The sequence below is a fragment of the Hakea prostrata genome, chromosome 9 (genome assembly GCF_041222555.1).
Source record: "Hakea prostrata isolate BN-2017 chromosome 9, UWA_Hpros_2, whole genome shotgun sequence".
In the NCBI taxonomy this organism is placed as follows: Eukaryota; Viridiplantae; Streptophyta; class Magnoliopsida; order Proteales; family Proteaceae; genus Hakea; species Hakea prostrata.
The window spans coordinates 54,321,561-54,340,442 of NC_142608.1; the positions used below are offsets into that span (position 1 = coordinate 54,321,561).

Sequence of the window (18,882 nt, forward strand, 5' to 3'; positions counted from 1 at the left end):
TTAAATCATCTGTCTGCTGAAGCGTACTCCCCCTTAACATGAAATGCCTTTTCTTCTATTTTTTCTTCTGGCCGATTGATCCTTGCTTCATGTGCTTGTAAGGATCCCATTAACTCATCGAATGACAGAGAGTTAAATCCTTTGATTCTTCTATAGCTGCAACAACATGATCAAATCGTGAAGTTAAACTTCTCAAAACTTTAGTGACAACGATGTGATCATTGCATTTTTCACCATAATTCCGCATCTGGTTCACAATTGACTTAACTCTAGAGAGAAAGTCTTGTATTGTTTCATCCTTCTTCATCATCGATGTTTCAAACTCCCGCTTCGAGAGTCTCAGGTCTCACGGCGATGACCTTGCTATCCCCTCGATACTCTCGCTGCAATGTCAACCATGCTTCCTTAGAGGAAGAAGCACTCAAGATGGTTGGAAAAATATCATCATGGACTGCTGTTTGCAGTAAATAAAGAGCTTTTGCATCCCTCTTCTTGTTTTCTCTCATCTTGGCAGCATCATTTGTCTCGGCAAAGCCCTCCTCAACTAACTCCCACAAGTCTTGAGACTTGAATAAGGTTTGCATCTTCACGCTCCAGAACTGGTACTTTTCCCCATTGAACAAGGGAATTGGCAGTTGCGATGATGAAGATCCATTTGTTGCTGCCATAATCACTCACTCCTTCGTGTTTCTCTTTTTACGCCCAGTTAAGATCGAACACAGCTCTGATACCACTTTGTAGGCAAAGAGATAGCAGAAAACAGAGAGAACGATGAAGGCAATGAATATATTAAATCAAAACTGGAACCGTAGCTGCCTTGAATTGTCGAATACAGCAAGCCTATTTAACAACTTCATATAACAGAAAGATAAAAACTAACTCCTAATAACTAGGACTTTGCTTAACGTGCTGAACAATAAAAGATAAATCTTCAGCATTATTTTGAATTCAAAAAACAGCTGAAGAAACGGAGCTAGGAGTTGTAACAACTTCTACCAACGTCTCTCTTGACCCACTCCTACTAACGTTCCTTGACCCATTCTGCTCCTACATTTTTGGTGCATCCTAAAAAAAAAATAAGTATCTTTGGTTAACAAAAAAAAAATAAATTGTTTTATAGATATCTCCAAGTCTTCTGGGAAAACACCTAGATACAGTAAGCATGCTTTCAGGTGTTGTGGCATCTCTCCGTAACAGACGGACAAGACGTGTAACACAGGATCGCGGTATTTCGACAGACGACCAAGTCGACTGAGCAATAGGTCCCATCTGCTTTGTGTCTTCTCGCTAGCTCTTAGAATAGAAGCCACCGCCACTATTACAATCGGCCGCCCCTTACAGTAACCTAATAGATTACCGAACGACAGTGTGTAGTCTTTAGGGCCGTCTCCAAATGTCGACTTAATGAATAGATCAAAACTGTCACTCAGGTTTAATGGTCCACAACCGCTAAAAACCCTTGTACCAACCCTCTTTGCCACATTAATTGATCGGGTGGTCAACAGTATTCGACTTTTCATCTTAGCATTAGGAAATACATCTTTTAATTCATCCCATGCTTCAGCAGTCCATACATCATCCACCACTACAAGAAACGTACGAGTTTCCAATTGTTTCAGAATTTGCCGTTTCAATTGCCAGTCGTCCATGTTATAGATGTCTTCAGAAATGATCATGAACTGGTGCAGAATGTCCAGCAGTAAATTCCTCAACCGGTACTCTTTCGAGACGGTTATCCAAACACGACATGCAAAATGACGGGTAACTTGAACATGATTGTAGACTTTTTTTGCTAGAGTAGTCTTACCGCTTCCACCGTCTCCAGTGATTGGAATAACCTCCATATTCCATCCGTATCCAAGAGTCAAGTCATGTACGAGGAGCGCACACTTACTACTAAGGCCTACGAGTTCATCATCTTGGGCCGGTGCTTGTATTGGCTCATTCAACCTGATGTTGTTCTTGTGCTCATATCTTTCGCCAAAGTTTTCGCGTATGCGGTTTCTAATTTCTTCTAAATTGATCAGAAGATGATTGATGTCTGGTGCAGGTGGCTCTATAGTGCTCAAAAGGCCCTCTGCTTCATGCGTTAAATCCCGTATTTCATCAACCAGCTCCTTGCGAATCGCCTTTTCCTTTGTTCCTTCAGATTTTACTAGGAAAGTAAGCACGTATTCTAACTGGGAATGAATCTGTCGAACTTGATCAGCTTCAAAGATGAGAAGGTTATCTGGTTTTGCAAGTAGGTACGTTAGTTTATTCAAGAGAACCATGACGTTGATTTCTGCCATTTGATGTTCTCAAACTTCTCCAGATTTCAAGTGAAGTTCCTAAAAGCCAGCCGTATGACAGTATCAATGAATAGTATCGTGAGATCAATGAATCACCAGTTTTCAAATTTCATTCAATGACTAAATTAACAGTTTTTGCCAGTTATTCCAAAAAGTATACTTATACTTGCATTTCATTAAAAGGAAGAAGAAAAAAATCTTATTTTTGCATTTAATCTATTCAATATCAGCAAAGGTTCACGTGCGAATCCATCTTTCCAATGCAAACAAAATTGAAATTTTTATTTGCACCAGTCCAATATTCTGATAAGAAAATTGACCATCCATTTCTTTTATCTACATGTGTAACATATATCTTTAACATCACATCCAAATATCAAAGTCCATGTATAAGTCACATCAATTTTTTTTTTTAATTTAATAACAACTATTTGATGTAATGTTGGACACATGTCATACATCTAGAAGGAAATAGATGGTATATTTTTGATAAAAAAAAATGTACTGGATAAAATTCCACAGCTGCTACTAACTGCTGCCAACAATATTGATCAAGCCATATAATGAAAATAGGGGATGTCGGACCAGGGCAGCCATGAACGGCCGCCGGACTTTACATGAATTGCATCAACAGCTACTACATATGATGTTTGACAGTTGGCTCAAGAGAAAGGGGTTGAGGAATCCAGATCATCACTCCCGATGGGGAGCACATACCCCGACGATTTTTTCACCACAAAAACGGTGGGCCCCACCTCTGAAAAATATTATAAAAAAAAACTCCCATCACCACCCTTGGCCCCCCCTGTTTTTTGTGGTGGTAAGCCGTCGGAGAGCACAGCTGATCCGGATTCGGGGTTGAGCTGGTTTTGAAAACTTTTCGCAACTTGGAAGCACAATCAGTCAATTTCAAAGTCTAGGGAGTCACCAACCTAATGTACAAGTGGGGTCCAGCGATGCCAATCTAGAGGAGCAACCGCACATGATGAGGAACTGGCGAGTGGAAGGGGTAACTCACTTGTTCCAAATTCAAATTTAGATTTAGTAGACTAATGTACAAGTGGGGTTTGACCAAGTGTATCTATAGAATCCGTCAACTAAACAATGTTTTGGAGATTGCACAAAAATTGATGGAATGCATTAGATATCGAAAGGTGTTTGCACGAAAATTGATGCAATTTGCTTGAGATTCTGGAATGGGAAAACAAGGGAAAAACGACATTTGCATATGATTTCGTGAGCGAAATGCTGTCAAAGGAAAGAACAAGGTGGACTTGGTTTTAAGAAGATGGAGGATTATAATACTGCATTTTTACTCAAATAAGAATGGAGGATGATTACTCAACCTCAGGCACTATGGGTCAAAGTTTTAAGAGCAAGATATTTCAAGAACTCTTCCATTTTTTATCCAAAGGTTCGAAGAAAGAGAGGGATCGTGGATGTGGAATAGTATTGCCAGTATACTACCACAATTAAGATCAATGATTAAGTGGAAGGTTGGGAGGGGAACACAAACTTCATTTTGGTTTGATCCATGGTTACCAAGCCAACAGGATAAGCTCTTCTCAAACCAGGATTTCTCACTCTGGTCGAGACAAAGCACGGTGGCAGACATCGTCAGCAATGCGCAAATGACCAAAAGGGAAGTATTTTCTAACATCAATAATTTGATTAATGTTTCTAATCTAAATCCAATTTTTCCACATCTACCTATTCTAGTTGATGAGGATGATAGGTGGCTATCTAGATTAAATGCAAGGGGAGATTTTACGGTCAAATTAGCAATGGCTGAAATAGAAAAAAGAAGATCACCTTTATTGACTGAAATGGAATCTAAGTGGTGGAAATTTATGTGGAAATTACCCATCCATCTTAAATTCCTTGTTTTCTTTAGGCGTACATTAAATCATGGATTACCTGTCTGAGCTACAATTGCTCAATGGACAAACATTCAATCAGATTGTGTGCTTTGTGGAAGGGAAAGGGAAACTATTTGGCATGCTTTCATTTCTTGTGATTGGACAAAAAGAATCCACGCGGCTAGTCCTGCAGGTTTAAGAACTGAAAATTGGGTTGATACATCAGTCTTAGGGATGTGTCAACTAATTTTCTCTCAAATGGGGAAAAAAATGTTACATGGATTCTGGTTGTCTTTGTCATCTCTTGCTATTTAATATGGCAAGAACGAAATGATGTTGTATTTTCAAACAAAAAACTTGATCCAACTTTGATTTTTAATAGAATCAATTATTGGGTGGGGCTGATTCAACCTAAACCAAATCTGAACAGGATTCAGAGGGAATGGCAAAGTGATGATTTTTGTAATGAGATACATCACAATGAAACAAAAACCCAAATATGACATCTTATTCCACTAAATGCTAATGTTATTTTAATGTGTGTAGGAATTTATAACAAACAGGTAAATGCGGCTGGATGGAGTATGGGGATTGCGGTAGATGGACATATACAGTCTGTCAATTTTGGTATGTTTAATACTGATGATGCGTTGGAAACAATACTAGTTGGATTGCAAGAAAATGATTCAAAGCTGCGCAGATTTTGAGACTAGAAGTAAAATATGTTTGGAGAAATCAACCGGAGTTAAGGAAACTATTATCCAGACCTTATCAGCTAACCTGACCATTTTTTGTAATAGAAAAGGCTGATGCAGATAGCGAGCACAAATGTTGAAACGTTTTTTGAAGAATTCCCAACCACTTTGCTTCATTCTAGGATGACCTACCTAGCGGTAAATGCTATGATGAGATATATAAACTATAATGAACTGCCTAACTATATGTGTAATTGTCTTTAACTAAATATATATAAGTGTTTAAGTGTTTATAAATATATATATATAAGTGTTTACATATATATATAATATATATATATATAGTATATATATATATATATATATATATATATATATATATATATAACCCACAATGTTTTTGAGACATTAGAAGAAGTGAGGTCTAACGTTGCTGAGACAAATATTGCTCGGACACCTTTGGATGAGAATCTAAAGGGTCCAGCACAGGTGGAGGGCTTAGAAATCATCTTGCCTAAAGAGCAATGGAGGGAAGCAGCAGCAGGTTACTGACTGGCAGTCTGAAAAAGGGTACCAAAAAAATCAACAGTGTACAGGGGGTTGGTGTGCGCAAAGAGGTAGATTTGGAAGAGATCCTTCATGGTGATGATATGCTGGCTAGGAAAGAAGCTACTTCAGCTTTGGGTCACTCGAATAGGGATGATAGAAATGCTCTAACAATAAAAATTTAACGACTAAGACACTTTCAGACAAGGCACTCAATGTGGGATGCGTGGTGCATGGGAAGAATCATAGAGCAGATCGAAGAGATCTCTGGTTGGATTCAGATTTTAATTTCCAGTAGTGGCTGCAGCCTGCAGCCAACCGTCAAGATTTTGCCATGTGTTGGTAAGTTCATTTATGAATATTATTTTGAATAATTATTCACCACATTGTTATGACTATCTATTTTACCTGAACAGTGTATACAAAAGAATATTAGACACTCCCTCTTTGGATTTAAATGATTATGGTAATTCTTATTTTTCCTATTACAAAAGATTTGACAATTTGTTTATGCTCTTTCATAGGTCAAATATGAAAGATATGAATGCTACTCCAGTTAGGAATTGCCCAAAGGCCAAACCTATGAAGCACCCAAGCAGGGTTTAAGCTAGATTGCATTTTAGGAAAGTTTGATTGTAATTCCAATTAAATTTAAGATTACTCTTCGATTTAATTTGGGAACCAACAATCATTATAAAGGGGTCCAACACCTTTAAACGACATTTTTTTAGAGAAGGAGGCCTAACTAGAAACAAATTTCAGAGGAGGACTTGCTAGAGACGTTTGGGCAGAGAGAGTTGCTAGTTCGTAGAGGAGCTGCTGCCTAGGCTAGTCTTCTTCTTCCTCTAGAGTGATGTGTTCCTCAACCTCTTCTTCTTCTCTCATAATGTTCTAGATTGCTATGGTGGTGCTGTTGGAGTGTAGATGGATCCTTACATAAAATAAATTATTGATTTGTTCCCCTTCATGCAATTCAATTTTCTCCTTTGTTTTCTTTAATTTTGTTCTTAATGTTTAAATTCTTTTATCAACATTTATGTGTTCTTGGTATGTTTTCATACATATAACAATGGAGAATGCATGCAAGACCTAGGGTTGATGAATGATAAATTACATTTAATGTGTGATAGGTTAGGCAATTTATTTGACATTGTTTGTGAGATTCTTGTGTTTCATGCAGCATATTAAATTTATCTTCTATGTGTAACTGGTAGTGGGTTCGATATGGGATCGTCATGCGTAACATTTGATGTAATATAATTTAGAGAATTCCATCACAAGGGTGGAGATTAAATTGATTGTATGAAGGGCGGGGGATTGATAAGTTATGACATGTTTGGTGAAATCAAAGCTCTAGTGGTTTTGCCGTTAATTGATTTGTTTAGTGTTCGTTAGCAGAATTAGTAGTTTAAAATTAATTAATTCTTACAATTTGATCATTAGATAATTATAAGTGTTTTAGTAGTTGGTGTACTTGCAAGTATAAACGCGACAAGTTTTTAGCATTGTTGTTGTGGATCAACTAGCATTACAATGGCTACTAACTGAAATTACACTTTGTTAATCTAGTTTTTATTTTCTATTTCTATTCTTAATTTGTTAAAATTCTTATTTTTGCTTGGCATATTTCTGCTGCTGTTTGGGTCTAAGTTTTTAGTTCTAGATTTGATATGGAGAAATTATGATCGGACCTGGGGTTCATCCGGTTCGACCCTCGACCCCGGTCGAGTCAGAGGGAACCAACTCGCTCCCGAGCGAACCAGATCCAGAAGATGGCTTGCTGAGGAAGAAAACTTATTCAGCTACAAGCACGCCCTAATCCTACTTATGGATTAGGTTAATTATCCTAATGATGGCAGATTCAAATTGAGGCTGCGGGCTGCGGCTAATCATTATCGAAGGGATAATCATCACATAACCTAAAGGTTATCTCAGGAGTCCTCTACTAGTCCAAACTAGTAGAAGTTTATTGCTCAACGGATCTAACTGTTAAGATCCAACGACTACCCGAAAAAGGCTCAAGTGCATCCAACGAAGGAGATTCGAAGGTACACTCTATATAAACCTCACTGCTATACACGGTGAGGGACACAATCTGAGACTCAGACTCAGATTCAGATACAGCCTGATAGACGTAAACTATCAGAGGCTTACGATCTAGATCACCTTTCCCAGTTCTTTATTCCTTAGCTCTGTGCTTCTAGCAGAGCCGTTTGTGATTAAGTTCATCAACTGACTTAGCCTTCGGAGGTGGACTCTCGACCCCGCGGTCGGGCCACATCTGACGCTTTCGTTTTGCAGGTCATCACGAGGAGATCTAAGGGCTGAGCAGATTTTGGACGCATCAGGATTATTATTTTTTTAATTTCATTTTAGATTCTGCTTAGGATTATTCAGTTTCGTTACTTTTCTGATTTGTTTCATTTTAGTCAATCTAGTGTGATGTGTTGTTGGTTCTGAATCTTTTTCTAGTGTCTTGCTTCTTTTCAGTTTTTATTTATTTATTTTTATTTATTTCATGTGAGTCATAGCTTAGTCAAACTTCTGTTAAGTTTAGTTTTTTTTTTTTTTTTAGTTCAAATTTTGTTAGATCTGAATCTATCCATTTGTTTTAGTTTTCATTCCACTCTTTTGTTCAAACATAATTTTTCTGATAGGTTGGTTGTGTGGTGCAATAAGAAGTAATTCTTGTTTGTGCGATTGAATATTCCAAATCTTGCTTAGTTCTGATTTGTTCCTCTTTGGTTTGTTTTACTCATATTTTTCTCTCTTTTTCAGCTTTCCCTAGTGCATGAGTTGAAGCTCTGGGAATCCAACAACAAATTTTGATCCAAAGATTGATATAACTTTCTAAAGAAGGAAGAGAAATCAGCAACCTGAATTTATTCTTAAAGTCATTCTTGAAGAAGAGGCAGAGATGGGAGATCTAAATCTCCCAAGATAATCTACTAGACTTGCAAAATAATGGACTGCAGAAGCTAACACTAGTAGCTCCCATAAGGACTCTATGAGATTACACTAACCATCCTCCTATCAAAGACCCAATTTCAAGCATCAAAAAGCCCATGGATTGAAGCAAACAATTTTGAATTAAAACCTGCTTTTATTAGATGTTTCAACATGCAGTACAAATTTATGGCTAGCTAGTGAAGAGCCTAATGCACACTTAGAGGCATTTTAGAAAATTTTGATACTCTCACGTACAATGGAGTTAGCAAAGATGCCATAAGGTTGAGACACGGCTACAATCATTACCTTAGATTCAATTAGGACTTGGAAGTCTTTAGTTCAAAACTTTTTACGTAAGTTCTTTCCTCTAGTTGAATATACTAAATTGCATAATGACATTGCTACTTTTGTGCAGGGAGCGGGAGAGTCTCTACATGAGGTATGGGAGTGCTTGAAGAAATATTTGCAGCGATGCCACACCATGGTCTTTCCAAATGGATGATCATATAAACTTTCTACAATGGATTTGTGCAATTCAAGTTCATCTTAGATGTGGTTGCAGGAGAATCGATCCATAATAGAAAATTATATCAAATCTATGAGTTGATGGATGAGATGGGAACTCACTCCTACCAATGGCCATCTGATAGACAACCAAGGGGTAGAGTTGCAAGGGTGTATGAGGTTGAGGCTATGATTGCAATAGAAGCAAAGCTTGATACCAAAATTGAAACCCTTAAAAGTTTGGTTGTTTTTAAAATCTAGGAGTTTCTTGTGAGTCCTGTAATGGTAGGCCATAGCATTAATAGATGCCCTAATAATTTTTTTCAAAAAATGCTAAAAATTTTTTTAATAATTTTGGTAGGAATCCTCAAAGTAACCCCTATAATAATACTTACACTCCAGAGTGGAGGAACACTCAAATTTTGCTTGGAAATATCAAGGGCAGCAAAGACAAGAACCAAAGTTTCCACCCTCTAATAATTGTTTGGAAGAGGTGATGATACAAATTGTCAATACTTCTTCTAAGTTTATGAAAAGTGTGGATGTGCGTTTTCAAAATCAAGAGGCATCTACATATAATTTAGAGAAGCAAATAGGCTAACTCTCTAAACAGATTTCTAAACGCCCGGATGGAGGTCTTCTGAGCAATATTAAACCGAATCCAATAAAAGAGAGCACAAACCATCACATTGAGAAGTGGTAGAGAATTGAATACTCCTAATATAACACTAGAGGAGGGGGAAAAGAACCAGATAGAGAAAAATGATAATTCTAAACCTATTTATTTAGATGCTTCTACTCCCAACCCCTCCCACCATCTAATATTCCTACTATCCCTTTTCCTAATAGGCTTGTTTAAAATAAAGATGACCAGTAGTTCCTCAAAATTTTAGATGTCTTTAAGAAACTAAAAATTAGCATTCTTTTTGTAAATGTAATCTCCCAAATGCGAAGTTAGGTAAAATTCTTGAAGGAGATCATTGCGAAGAAGAGGAAGCTTGAAGATTATGAAACTATCAAGTTGAACGAGGAGTTCTCTGTGATTGTTCAACATAAACTTCCACAAAAAATGAAAGATATGGAATTTTACTACGACTTGTCAAAATGGTAATCTTTCATTTAAGAAGACTTTATGTGACTTAGGAGCTTCAATTAATTTAATGTCATATTTTGTGTATGACAAACTATGGACTAGGGAGGATACACTAACTACAATATCACTCTTGTTGGTGAATCTTAGAGGATGTGCTAGTCAAGGTTGATAAATTTATCTTTCCCATTGATTTTGTAGTACTTGAGATGGAAGACAATGAAGTTCCCATTCAACAGGGGAAATTGACACTTAAAGTAGGAGATGAAAATGTTACATTCACTGTCTTCAAGGCAATGCCACACCTTGATGTGCATATGGATTGTTTTAGAGTGAATGTTATTAAATCCCTACCCCAAACACTGATATACCACGACTCCCTAGAGATGGCATGTGAGGAGTATGGATTAGAAGAGGTACATAAAAAGTTGCATGAGCTGAATTCAATTAAATCCTTTACTAGGTAGCTTGCACCGTTGCCTATTTGATTAATGAAGAAAGGGCCTAGAGCTGAACCTTCTATTGAGGACCGTGGTAGAGACTTAAGCACTACTTGGGAATGGCTTCAACCCCTAGAAGTCATTCCTATCTTTGACCTAAAAGTTGGGGCAGTTCGGCTAAGAACTATAATGCAAGCATTGTTTGGGAGACAACCCAAATTTCTATCTTTTATCCTTTGCATTTTCCCCCCTTTTGTTAATTTTCATTTCTTTAAGTTACTATTTGTTTCTAACTGTATTTATTTTTCACAAATATTTTTTATAAGGGAATGAAGAGAAGAGAGCGATTTTGAAGCTATGAATCAGGGGAGTATCCTAACCCTACTTGATATCTTATTGCTTGCTTGTCCCATTTATGCACCTTCAATATGTTATTTTCTTGTTGCATTCAGGGCAATGCTCATATAAAAGTTGGGGGGGGGGGGGGGTTTGATATTTAAGACTGTACTTTTGGAATTATACTCACTATGCTAAAAAAAATTCTAGATTTTTTTTAAAACCAGAATTTTTTGGTTCAAAAGGAAAACTTTTCAGATTTTTCGAAAACCTTTATGTTGTTGGAGCTTACTTGTCTAGTTAGTAAAGTAAAATAGAAGGAAGGGATGGCATTCAAACATCTAGTCCTGTTTAGTGTTTCATGTTTTAGTTGTGCGCTCTTATAATTCTTTGGATAGTATGAACTTCACTAAACATCAGATGAGTATATTAACTACTTTAACCTTGACTATGTGGCCCATTTTATGAGCACAAAACCTTACTATTTTAGCCAACATATTAGAATCCACCTTAATCCCTTACCACTTATTTAGGGATATGATAGAGGCAATTTTTCTGGAGATAAAATGTTGTAAAGTATATTCTCTTTGATTTAATTCCACCCCTACCATATTTCATTTTATTTATTATTTCATGGAGATATAAATGATGTATTTGTTAGTATCTCATAAGCAACTCTCCGAAATTGTATGATCCCTTGAATAGTCCGAAGGTAACTTCGATTGTTAAAAGCATGTTAAGAGTTAAAAGCATTATGAATAGATCTCCCTTGGATTTGTGGGTCCTCATAGCTAATGCCATTGAGTGAGTCTTTTGGTTTCTCACCTGGTTAACATTGCATAATTGGGGCTTAGGGACAAAGGCCACCACAAATCTTGAATTGATAAGTATTTAAGAGTCATGTTACGGGTGTACGATATGTCTTGGGCGACTTCTTGGGAGAGGCGTTATCGCCTTGAGAATCAAAAGGAAAAAATTGTGTTGTGAATTGATATATGTTTGCAAAATACAGAAATAAATAAATAAATAACGCGAAGAAAGAAAGAAAAAGAAGAAGAAAAAAAAAGGGTGCCTCAATTTTATCGTCTCATGTATGTCCTTCATCCATCTACCCCTTCCTACATTATTTCCACCTTCACAAGCCCTCTTGACCTCAGATAAGTGACTGCTCTTCATTAGTGGAAAGAGGGATGATTGGTTGGACATATGTGAATTGATGTTGGATTAGAGAGTTGTAGGTTGAAATTGTGATCTCAAACATGCATACACTTTATTGGTTAACATCTAAACACACTCACGGGTCAAAGTCTAGATTTTGTGATCTATGTACTCATATCTTATTAGGGGTGTCAACGGTGCGGTTTGGAGCGGTTTCGGGCTGAAAAACCCCCAGCCCAAACCAGCCCATTTAAAAGATAATGGTTTCAGTGCGGTTTCGGTATGGTGCGGTTTGGGTTTGGGTTGACTAACGGTTTGGCCTAATGGTTTGGATTCGGTTTGGCTAACGGTTTGGACTAAATTAAAAATCAATATTGAAATTTATATTTATTTTTTCCTCAACTCCAAATCCTAGTTTCTCACACACAAAACTACAAAAGATAGATGATGAAGACTCCAAGTAGATCCAACGATAAGTGATGGCATTAGCTTGATCCAAACCATCCTCCACCCTCAAAAAATAAAGAATTTAGATTTTCTATCATGTGTAGACCAACCTCACAATTTTCACCCAATGAAATTGAATGTGTAAGAGTTAAGAGTTATCAATTAAGACTTTTAAATTTTAAAATAATAAAACTAAATGAAAATTGAAAATTAAAAAGTTAACGATTAAGATTAAGATTAAGACTAAGACTTAAGAGTTAAGAGTTATCAATTAAGACTTTTAAATCTTAAAATAATAAAACTAAATGAAATTTGAAAATTAAAAACTTAAAACTTAAAACTTAAACCATTAAACGTGTTAACACTCAACTCTCAACTCTCAACTACTCAAACTCGAGTCTCAACGTCTCAAACACCGAAATTCATAGATCATTAATTACATTTAAACAATACAAAAAAAAAATTTAATTACATTTAATATTTTAATTTTATTTATGTAAAAGACTAATGGGCTGCCGGGGCCGCACACGGGCTGGGCCGGGCCAGCCTGAAACCGTTCGGGCTGAGGACCCTCAGCCCACGGCCCATTAAGGATCGGTTCGGGCCGGTTGGGCTATAACAGGCCGGTTCGGTCCGGTTTTAACTGTTTGGGTTGAAAATTGACACCCCCTATATCTTATGTAGCCTATTTCATACAATCTTTGAATCATAGTTGCACCTGACTGAGGTTGAACATTGGATTTTAGATAAATGTATGTCTGATTCTGATATTTGCTCAAGGACTAGCAAACTTTTAAGTTGAAGGTAGTAATTTTATGAATATTATTTTGAATAATTATTGGCCACATTGTTATGCATTTCATGTCTATTTTGTGTCATTTCTACCCTAACAATGCATATTAAAGAATATTAGATACTCCCACTTTGGATTTAAGTATGGTAATTTTATATTTTCCTACATATTTTGATTTGGACTGATTGTTTATGCTCCTTGATAGATAAATATGGAAGAGATGGAGTCTTACTCCAATTAGGAACTACCAAAGGTCAAACGCAGGAGCATCCATGTACGTTTGGGCCAGATCAAGTTTTTGTCAAAGTGGGGCCCACAAGTGTGATATTGAACTTTGCATGTGACTAGTGTTTGATTCCTAGACTGATTTGGATTACTTTTGGGGATATTCTTTTGGGGAACATGATTTATTTAGTTTCCTTATTTGAGTTAGCTTGTATTGTAGGAAAGTTTGATTTTACTTCCAATTAGATTTAAGATCCTTTTCCTATTTAATTTGGGAACCAACCACTCCATAAAAAGGAAAACTTCAGTACCTTTAGAGGATGTTTTTGAGAGAAGGAGGATTAACAAAAAACAAATTTCATAGGAGGAAGAGCTGCTGAAGGCATTTTAGGGAGAGTGAGTTGCTATTCAGGCTGGAGTTTTTCTTAATCTAGAGTGATGTGTCCCTTAACTTTTTCTTTTTCTACTTCTCTCATGATGTTCTAAATTTCTGTTGCTAGAGTGTAGATGGATCCTTACATAAATTAAATTAATGATTCTTTTCCCTTTATACAATTGAATCCTCTTCTTTGTTTTATTCAATTTTGTTCTTAATGTCTGAATGCCTAATCAAGATTCATTAATTCGTGGCATGTTTTTATACATGTAACAGTGGAGAATGAATGCCAGACCTAGGGTTGAAGAATAATAAATTACATCGAATGCGTAATAGGTTAGGTGTTTTATTAGGCATTGTTTCTGGGATTCTTGTGTTTCATGTAGCATATTAAACTGATCTTCTATGCGAAATTCAAAATTTAATTTTTCCGAACCACATTAAAATCTTGTTGTGCGTTTTACTTGTATTTCTTCTTCGTTCATAGTTGTGTATCTATATTCCCCAACAAGTGGTATTAAAGCGAGGTTCGGTGGATCTTCACCAAAGTTGTGCAAAGATTCATGAAAGAGAGGATTAGTCTATGGAGAACGGAAAACGCTTCGACAAATTGATTGAAGGTGTGATTCTCTGGTTTGAAGATAGTGAAGACTTTTTATCTCCCCCCCCCTCTCTTGTGACTGTTTGATCAGGTACAAATCATGGATTAAAGAAAAAAAGGGATGGTTGGTTTTGATCTTTGGAACAGTGGCTATGGGTTTTGAAGTTCTTTTATGATGATTTTTTTTTTGAAACTTTAAACAGAGTTGAAGTTAATCATTACAGTTGATTGAAAAAAAATTAGTTCGGTTGGAAGTTTGTTCAAGGTTTTTTATATGGGATTAAGTGTTCCTAAGGCTTTTGGGCTTTTCGAACTCAGTGGAAGTGACAGATCGAGGAGATATCACTCCGTTGGTACTGATTTTGTGGGTTCGTACAGAGATCAATGGACAAGATTATTAGGTTGATGACAGGTATGAAGGGCGCAAATCAGATGGCGGTGAAGAGTTCTAATTTCTCCATAGAACTTTTTAATGGTCATAATGATTTCACTTTGTGGCAACAATAGATGAATAAATCCTTATGCGAGAAGGGACTATTAAGGCTCTCAGAAAAAGAAAAAAAAAAATCGAAAGGCCAGAGGCAAAGAAAGAAGATGAGTGGCAAGAGTCGAGGGATCTAACAAATAGTACGATCCAGTTGTATCTTGCGGATAATGTTCTTCGTGAAGTCATTTGGTTGGCAGATCCAAAGGATGTTTGGGAAAAGCTGTAGAGCAGGTATAAGTCCAAATCGTTGACAAATTGGTTGTTTTTGAAGAAATAGTTATAAGGCCTTCGTTTGTCAGATGGAGCAAATTTTGACAAGAACCTAGATGAGTTCAATAAGATTTTGACAGAGTTGTCGGCTCTTGATGAAGAGATCAAAGAAGAGGACAAGGCATTACTCCTGTTGGTATCACCACCTTAGTCATTTGATCACATTGTGACCACATTACTTTTTGGTAAGGATACTTGAATTTTGACGATATTATTACTGCATTGCTAATGAATGAAACACAACAGACAAATAGCAAGTAAAGGGAGTCAGATGAAAATAATGCCTTGGTTGTAAGGGGTGGTCATAGTAGAGGAAGTTCAAGTAGGAGAATGGAGGGGTCTGGCAAGTCAAGGGGTAGCTAAAAGTCTGTTGGTCATAAAGTAGTCTCTTACTATTGCTAAGAGGAATGTCATATAAAGAGAAATTGTCCAAGGCATAAGGAGGATAAGAAAAAGAAGAAGGAGAGTGATGAATCAGCTATTACGGTTTCGATGGGTCTTGGTATGATGATGGAGGGTATCTCCTTCTAATTACATCATTAGGTTTGGATACTTTAGATTGGATTTTAGACTATGGGTGTTCGTTTCACATGTGTTCAGTCAAGGATTAGTTTGCTACATATCATGCAAGTGAGGATGGTATTTTCCAGATGACAAATAATGTAGAAAGAAGGCTATCAGAGTTGGGACTATATGGATTTGCATGTTTGATGGGATTGTGCAAACTTTGACTGGGGTTAGACATGTGCCAGATCTAGGGAAAATTTTGATTTCATTGAGTACTCTAGATTCTAAAGGTTTTAGATGGTCATCTGAAGGTGGAGTTCTCAAGGTTTCAAAAGGATCCATGGTTGTGATGCGAGGTAAGATGATTGGTAAGTTGTATATGTTTGCAGGGAGTGTTGAAACAGTTGGAGCTCTAGTTGACATTTGGGTATATGGAGTATAGGTAGACAGAATTTGCAGGTTGATTAAGCGCTGAGCAAGGGCAAATCTAGAAATAAGCAAGTAACTTTCACTTTGGTTTTGGCGAGTGGCGATTATTAATACTTTTTGAAAGTGCAACCTTGCTTTTGCCTTCTTGTATTTTGAAACTCCATTTCAAATTTTAAAGAAAAATGCATTGTGATTTGACGGATTTGGTAATGGAGGCTTTGATGAATCCTTTGATTCATTAATGTCCTCAATGTCCATGTGATATTTTATATATATATATATAAACAATGAGTTGTCTAATCCTTTTAAAATACACTTGAGGACACCCTTAATGTACCAATCCATCATTTCCAGATGTAGTCCAGTAAGCCGTACATGAACATGGCCATGCATGAAAACTCATGTTGGAAAGACTATAGAACTAAACAAACAAAGGAGCGAAACGGGCGAAATTACAGGGGAAATATAGGTTGAAGTGTCGGCGAAATTCGCCCTTTGTCACCCATTGATCTCCCAAAGTATAGAAACGATACAAAGTTCAACAAATATATGTGCAATTAATAGGGGTTTCCATCCAGAAGTTGCTTGGTAAAATAACTCACAACTATGTACCAAAGATGGGGGTCTCAATCTGTTCTTGTGAATTCAGATGTTGAGATGCAGGATCCTCACGAATCTCAAATATACACCAGAAGGGAAAGCTAGTACAGTGTTCGGTTTGGGATCTCATTTACTGTAATACTGCTGTGAAGAGAGGAAGAAAACAGAAGAAAAGAAGCCATGAATAGGGTTCTTGGAAGGAAAGCAGACAAAGGACTTTTACAGTTCCAGAGGCATGGCAACAGGAAACCGTCTAAGATGATTTCGAGTATCGCGGAGAAAGGGCATAAAAGAACAGTGGTCAAGGGTATGTGCAGGAAGAGAAGACGAAGTAGATCAGAAGAAAATATTTTTAGTATGTTTAAATTGAAAAAAGTTATCAAATAGAAACAAGGAGAAATCTAATTAATAAATCAGCCATCTATTGTTGAGATAAAATCAGCAGAAAGAAACAAGGAGAAATCTAATACATCAAGCAAATATTGTTGAAGTGAAATACTAAGATATTAGATGGATATTGACTAGCAACGAGACTAATTTAGCATGAATGAAAGATAAGATAAAACACTCTATGTACCTCAAATTGACATGATCATTCATTCTCCAAATCCTGCTTCAAACCAATTTTGCTGAGAGTTTACAATACCGATAGAAGAAAAGACCTTCCATAAGAGAGAGGAGAGTTCATTACCGAAAGAAGAAAAAAAGAGAAAGAGAGAGGAGAGTCAAGGTTCGAAATATCAATGGATCTCCTAGAGTCTTGTAAACCAGAAGGCCATACACCAGAGGAGACTGGTTAGGAGTTAAGTTAGTTTCCTTCTTATAGATGGATGGGTATCCCTCGGTACTGTAGTTCATGTGAATACTATATTCTATTTTAATAAATTAAAAGACTACCAAGTCTACTTAACAGAATAGAAAAACACTTAACTTATATTATTAAGAATTACAAGCTCCATATTTTGTCTTTAGCTTAAAACTAGGGTGTAAACGGATTGGATTCGGATCAGATAGTCGTAATACTACATCCGCATCCTATTATATTTAGACGGACTTGGATAATATTCTATCGATTTTCGGACGGATTCAGTCGGATTCGAAGATAATCGAATAATTATTTTCTTAAGTAAAATCTTCTAAATGGACATGTATAAAGATTGAAATAAGTTTTCGACTACCTATTGATATCTTTATCAATTTATTTGTGAGACTAGGTTTGAATTTCAAGAATTTAACAACTTTGGTAGTTATTTTAGTAGAAAGTCTATAAAAATAGTCACATATTTCAAGTAAAATTTATAAAATCAAGAAAAATAAATCCAAATAAATAACTTAATCAGATAATTTTATTGGACGAATAATAGTCGGTAAGAAATGGGTATACCACATACGTATCATATTAGTAATCGGATGGATTGGGTCAATCGACCAAGCAATCGACCAACTGTGATAGCAGGATTTGGTAAGATCCTCTGATTAAGGTTTGATGCTCTATTTAATAGGACTTCGTGTATCTTAGTGTGAAATCCAGCCCTATCCTAACGCTGACCTTGACCCGAAACCTTTGATGTTTGTAGGTCTGAAGACCCGGAGTGGAGGAAGGAGAGATTTGTGGGCCCTCTTAGTTGAAGACTTGGTGTTTGATTCCGAACCCATGGACATTGACGGTGATGCCCCTTACTTGGATGCACTAACAGTGTTCAGTGAAAAACTGCACCTAAAAGAGGGGAAGCTTAGTTGAAGTACTTAATGCACTTTCGGACTTGTTTCAAAGGTATTTCTCTGATCTAGATTTGTTGATTAACTTGTAGGAGAAAACCCACTTGAATTTGAGTTGTTCTAGCCTTTCATTTCCCTGGATCAAGCTTGATGTTCTTGCTTGGTCCACTGATTGGTCGACTTGCCCAGTCGACCAAGCCAGTCGACCAAAGGATTTCCAAATCCGAGAATTTGATGTTTTTTGGATATTCTCTTCTCTACTTAAGTGAGCCTCGTGACTTGAACCTTATTTTACTCATTTAGCTTGCTGAGAATGAGGGGAGAGCTTCCAAGGCACTCTCTTGGTAGTGGTGAAGGAATATTGCATCAATCATTGCCAATCATTGTCTCCCATCTCCAATATCATCTCTAAGGTATGATTTCTCTCTCTTACACTCTATTCTACTCTAATCCCTTCTCTTATTTTCTGTTGTAACCTTGAAGTTAGTGCTGCAACCTTGCAACCACCACTTCAAGTGTTCATTCCTTTCTAATGCATAAGCTCCTTCCATTTCTACCTA

The 18,882-nt window shown here is 36.7% G+C and overlaps 1 protein-coding gene across 1 annotated transcript; it reads right to left on the reverse strand.

Annotated features, from left to right (window-relative positions):
* Positions 1–794: 794 nt before the first annotated feature.
* Positions 795–17,381, reverse strand: LOC149005583 (putative disease resistance RPP13-like protein 3). The gene is made up of 3 exons (XM_089135945.1): positions 17,181–17,381; positions 1,096–2,330; positions 795–840 (listed from the first exon to the last, which is right to left on the reverse strand). The coding sequence occupies exons 2-3, from the start codon at positions 2,289–2,291 to the stop codon at positions 795–797; spliced, it is 1,242 nt and encodes a 413-aa protein (XP_088992071.1). The 5' UTR covers positions 2,292–2,330; positions 17,181–17,381.
* Positions 17,382–18,882: the final 1,501 nt, after the last annotated feature.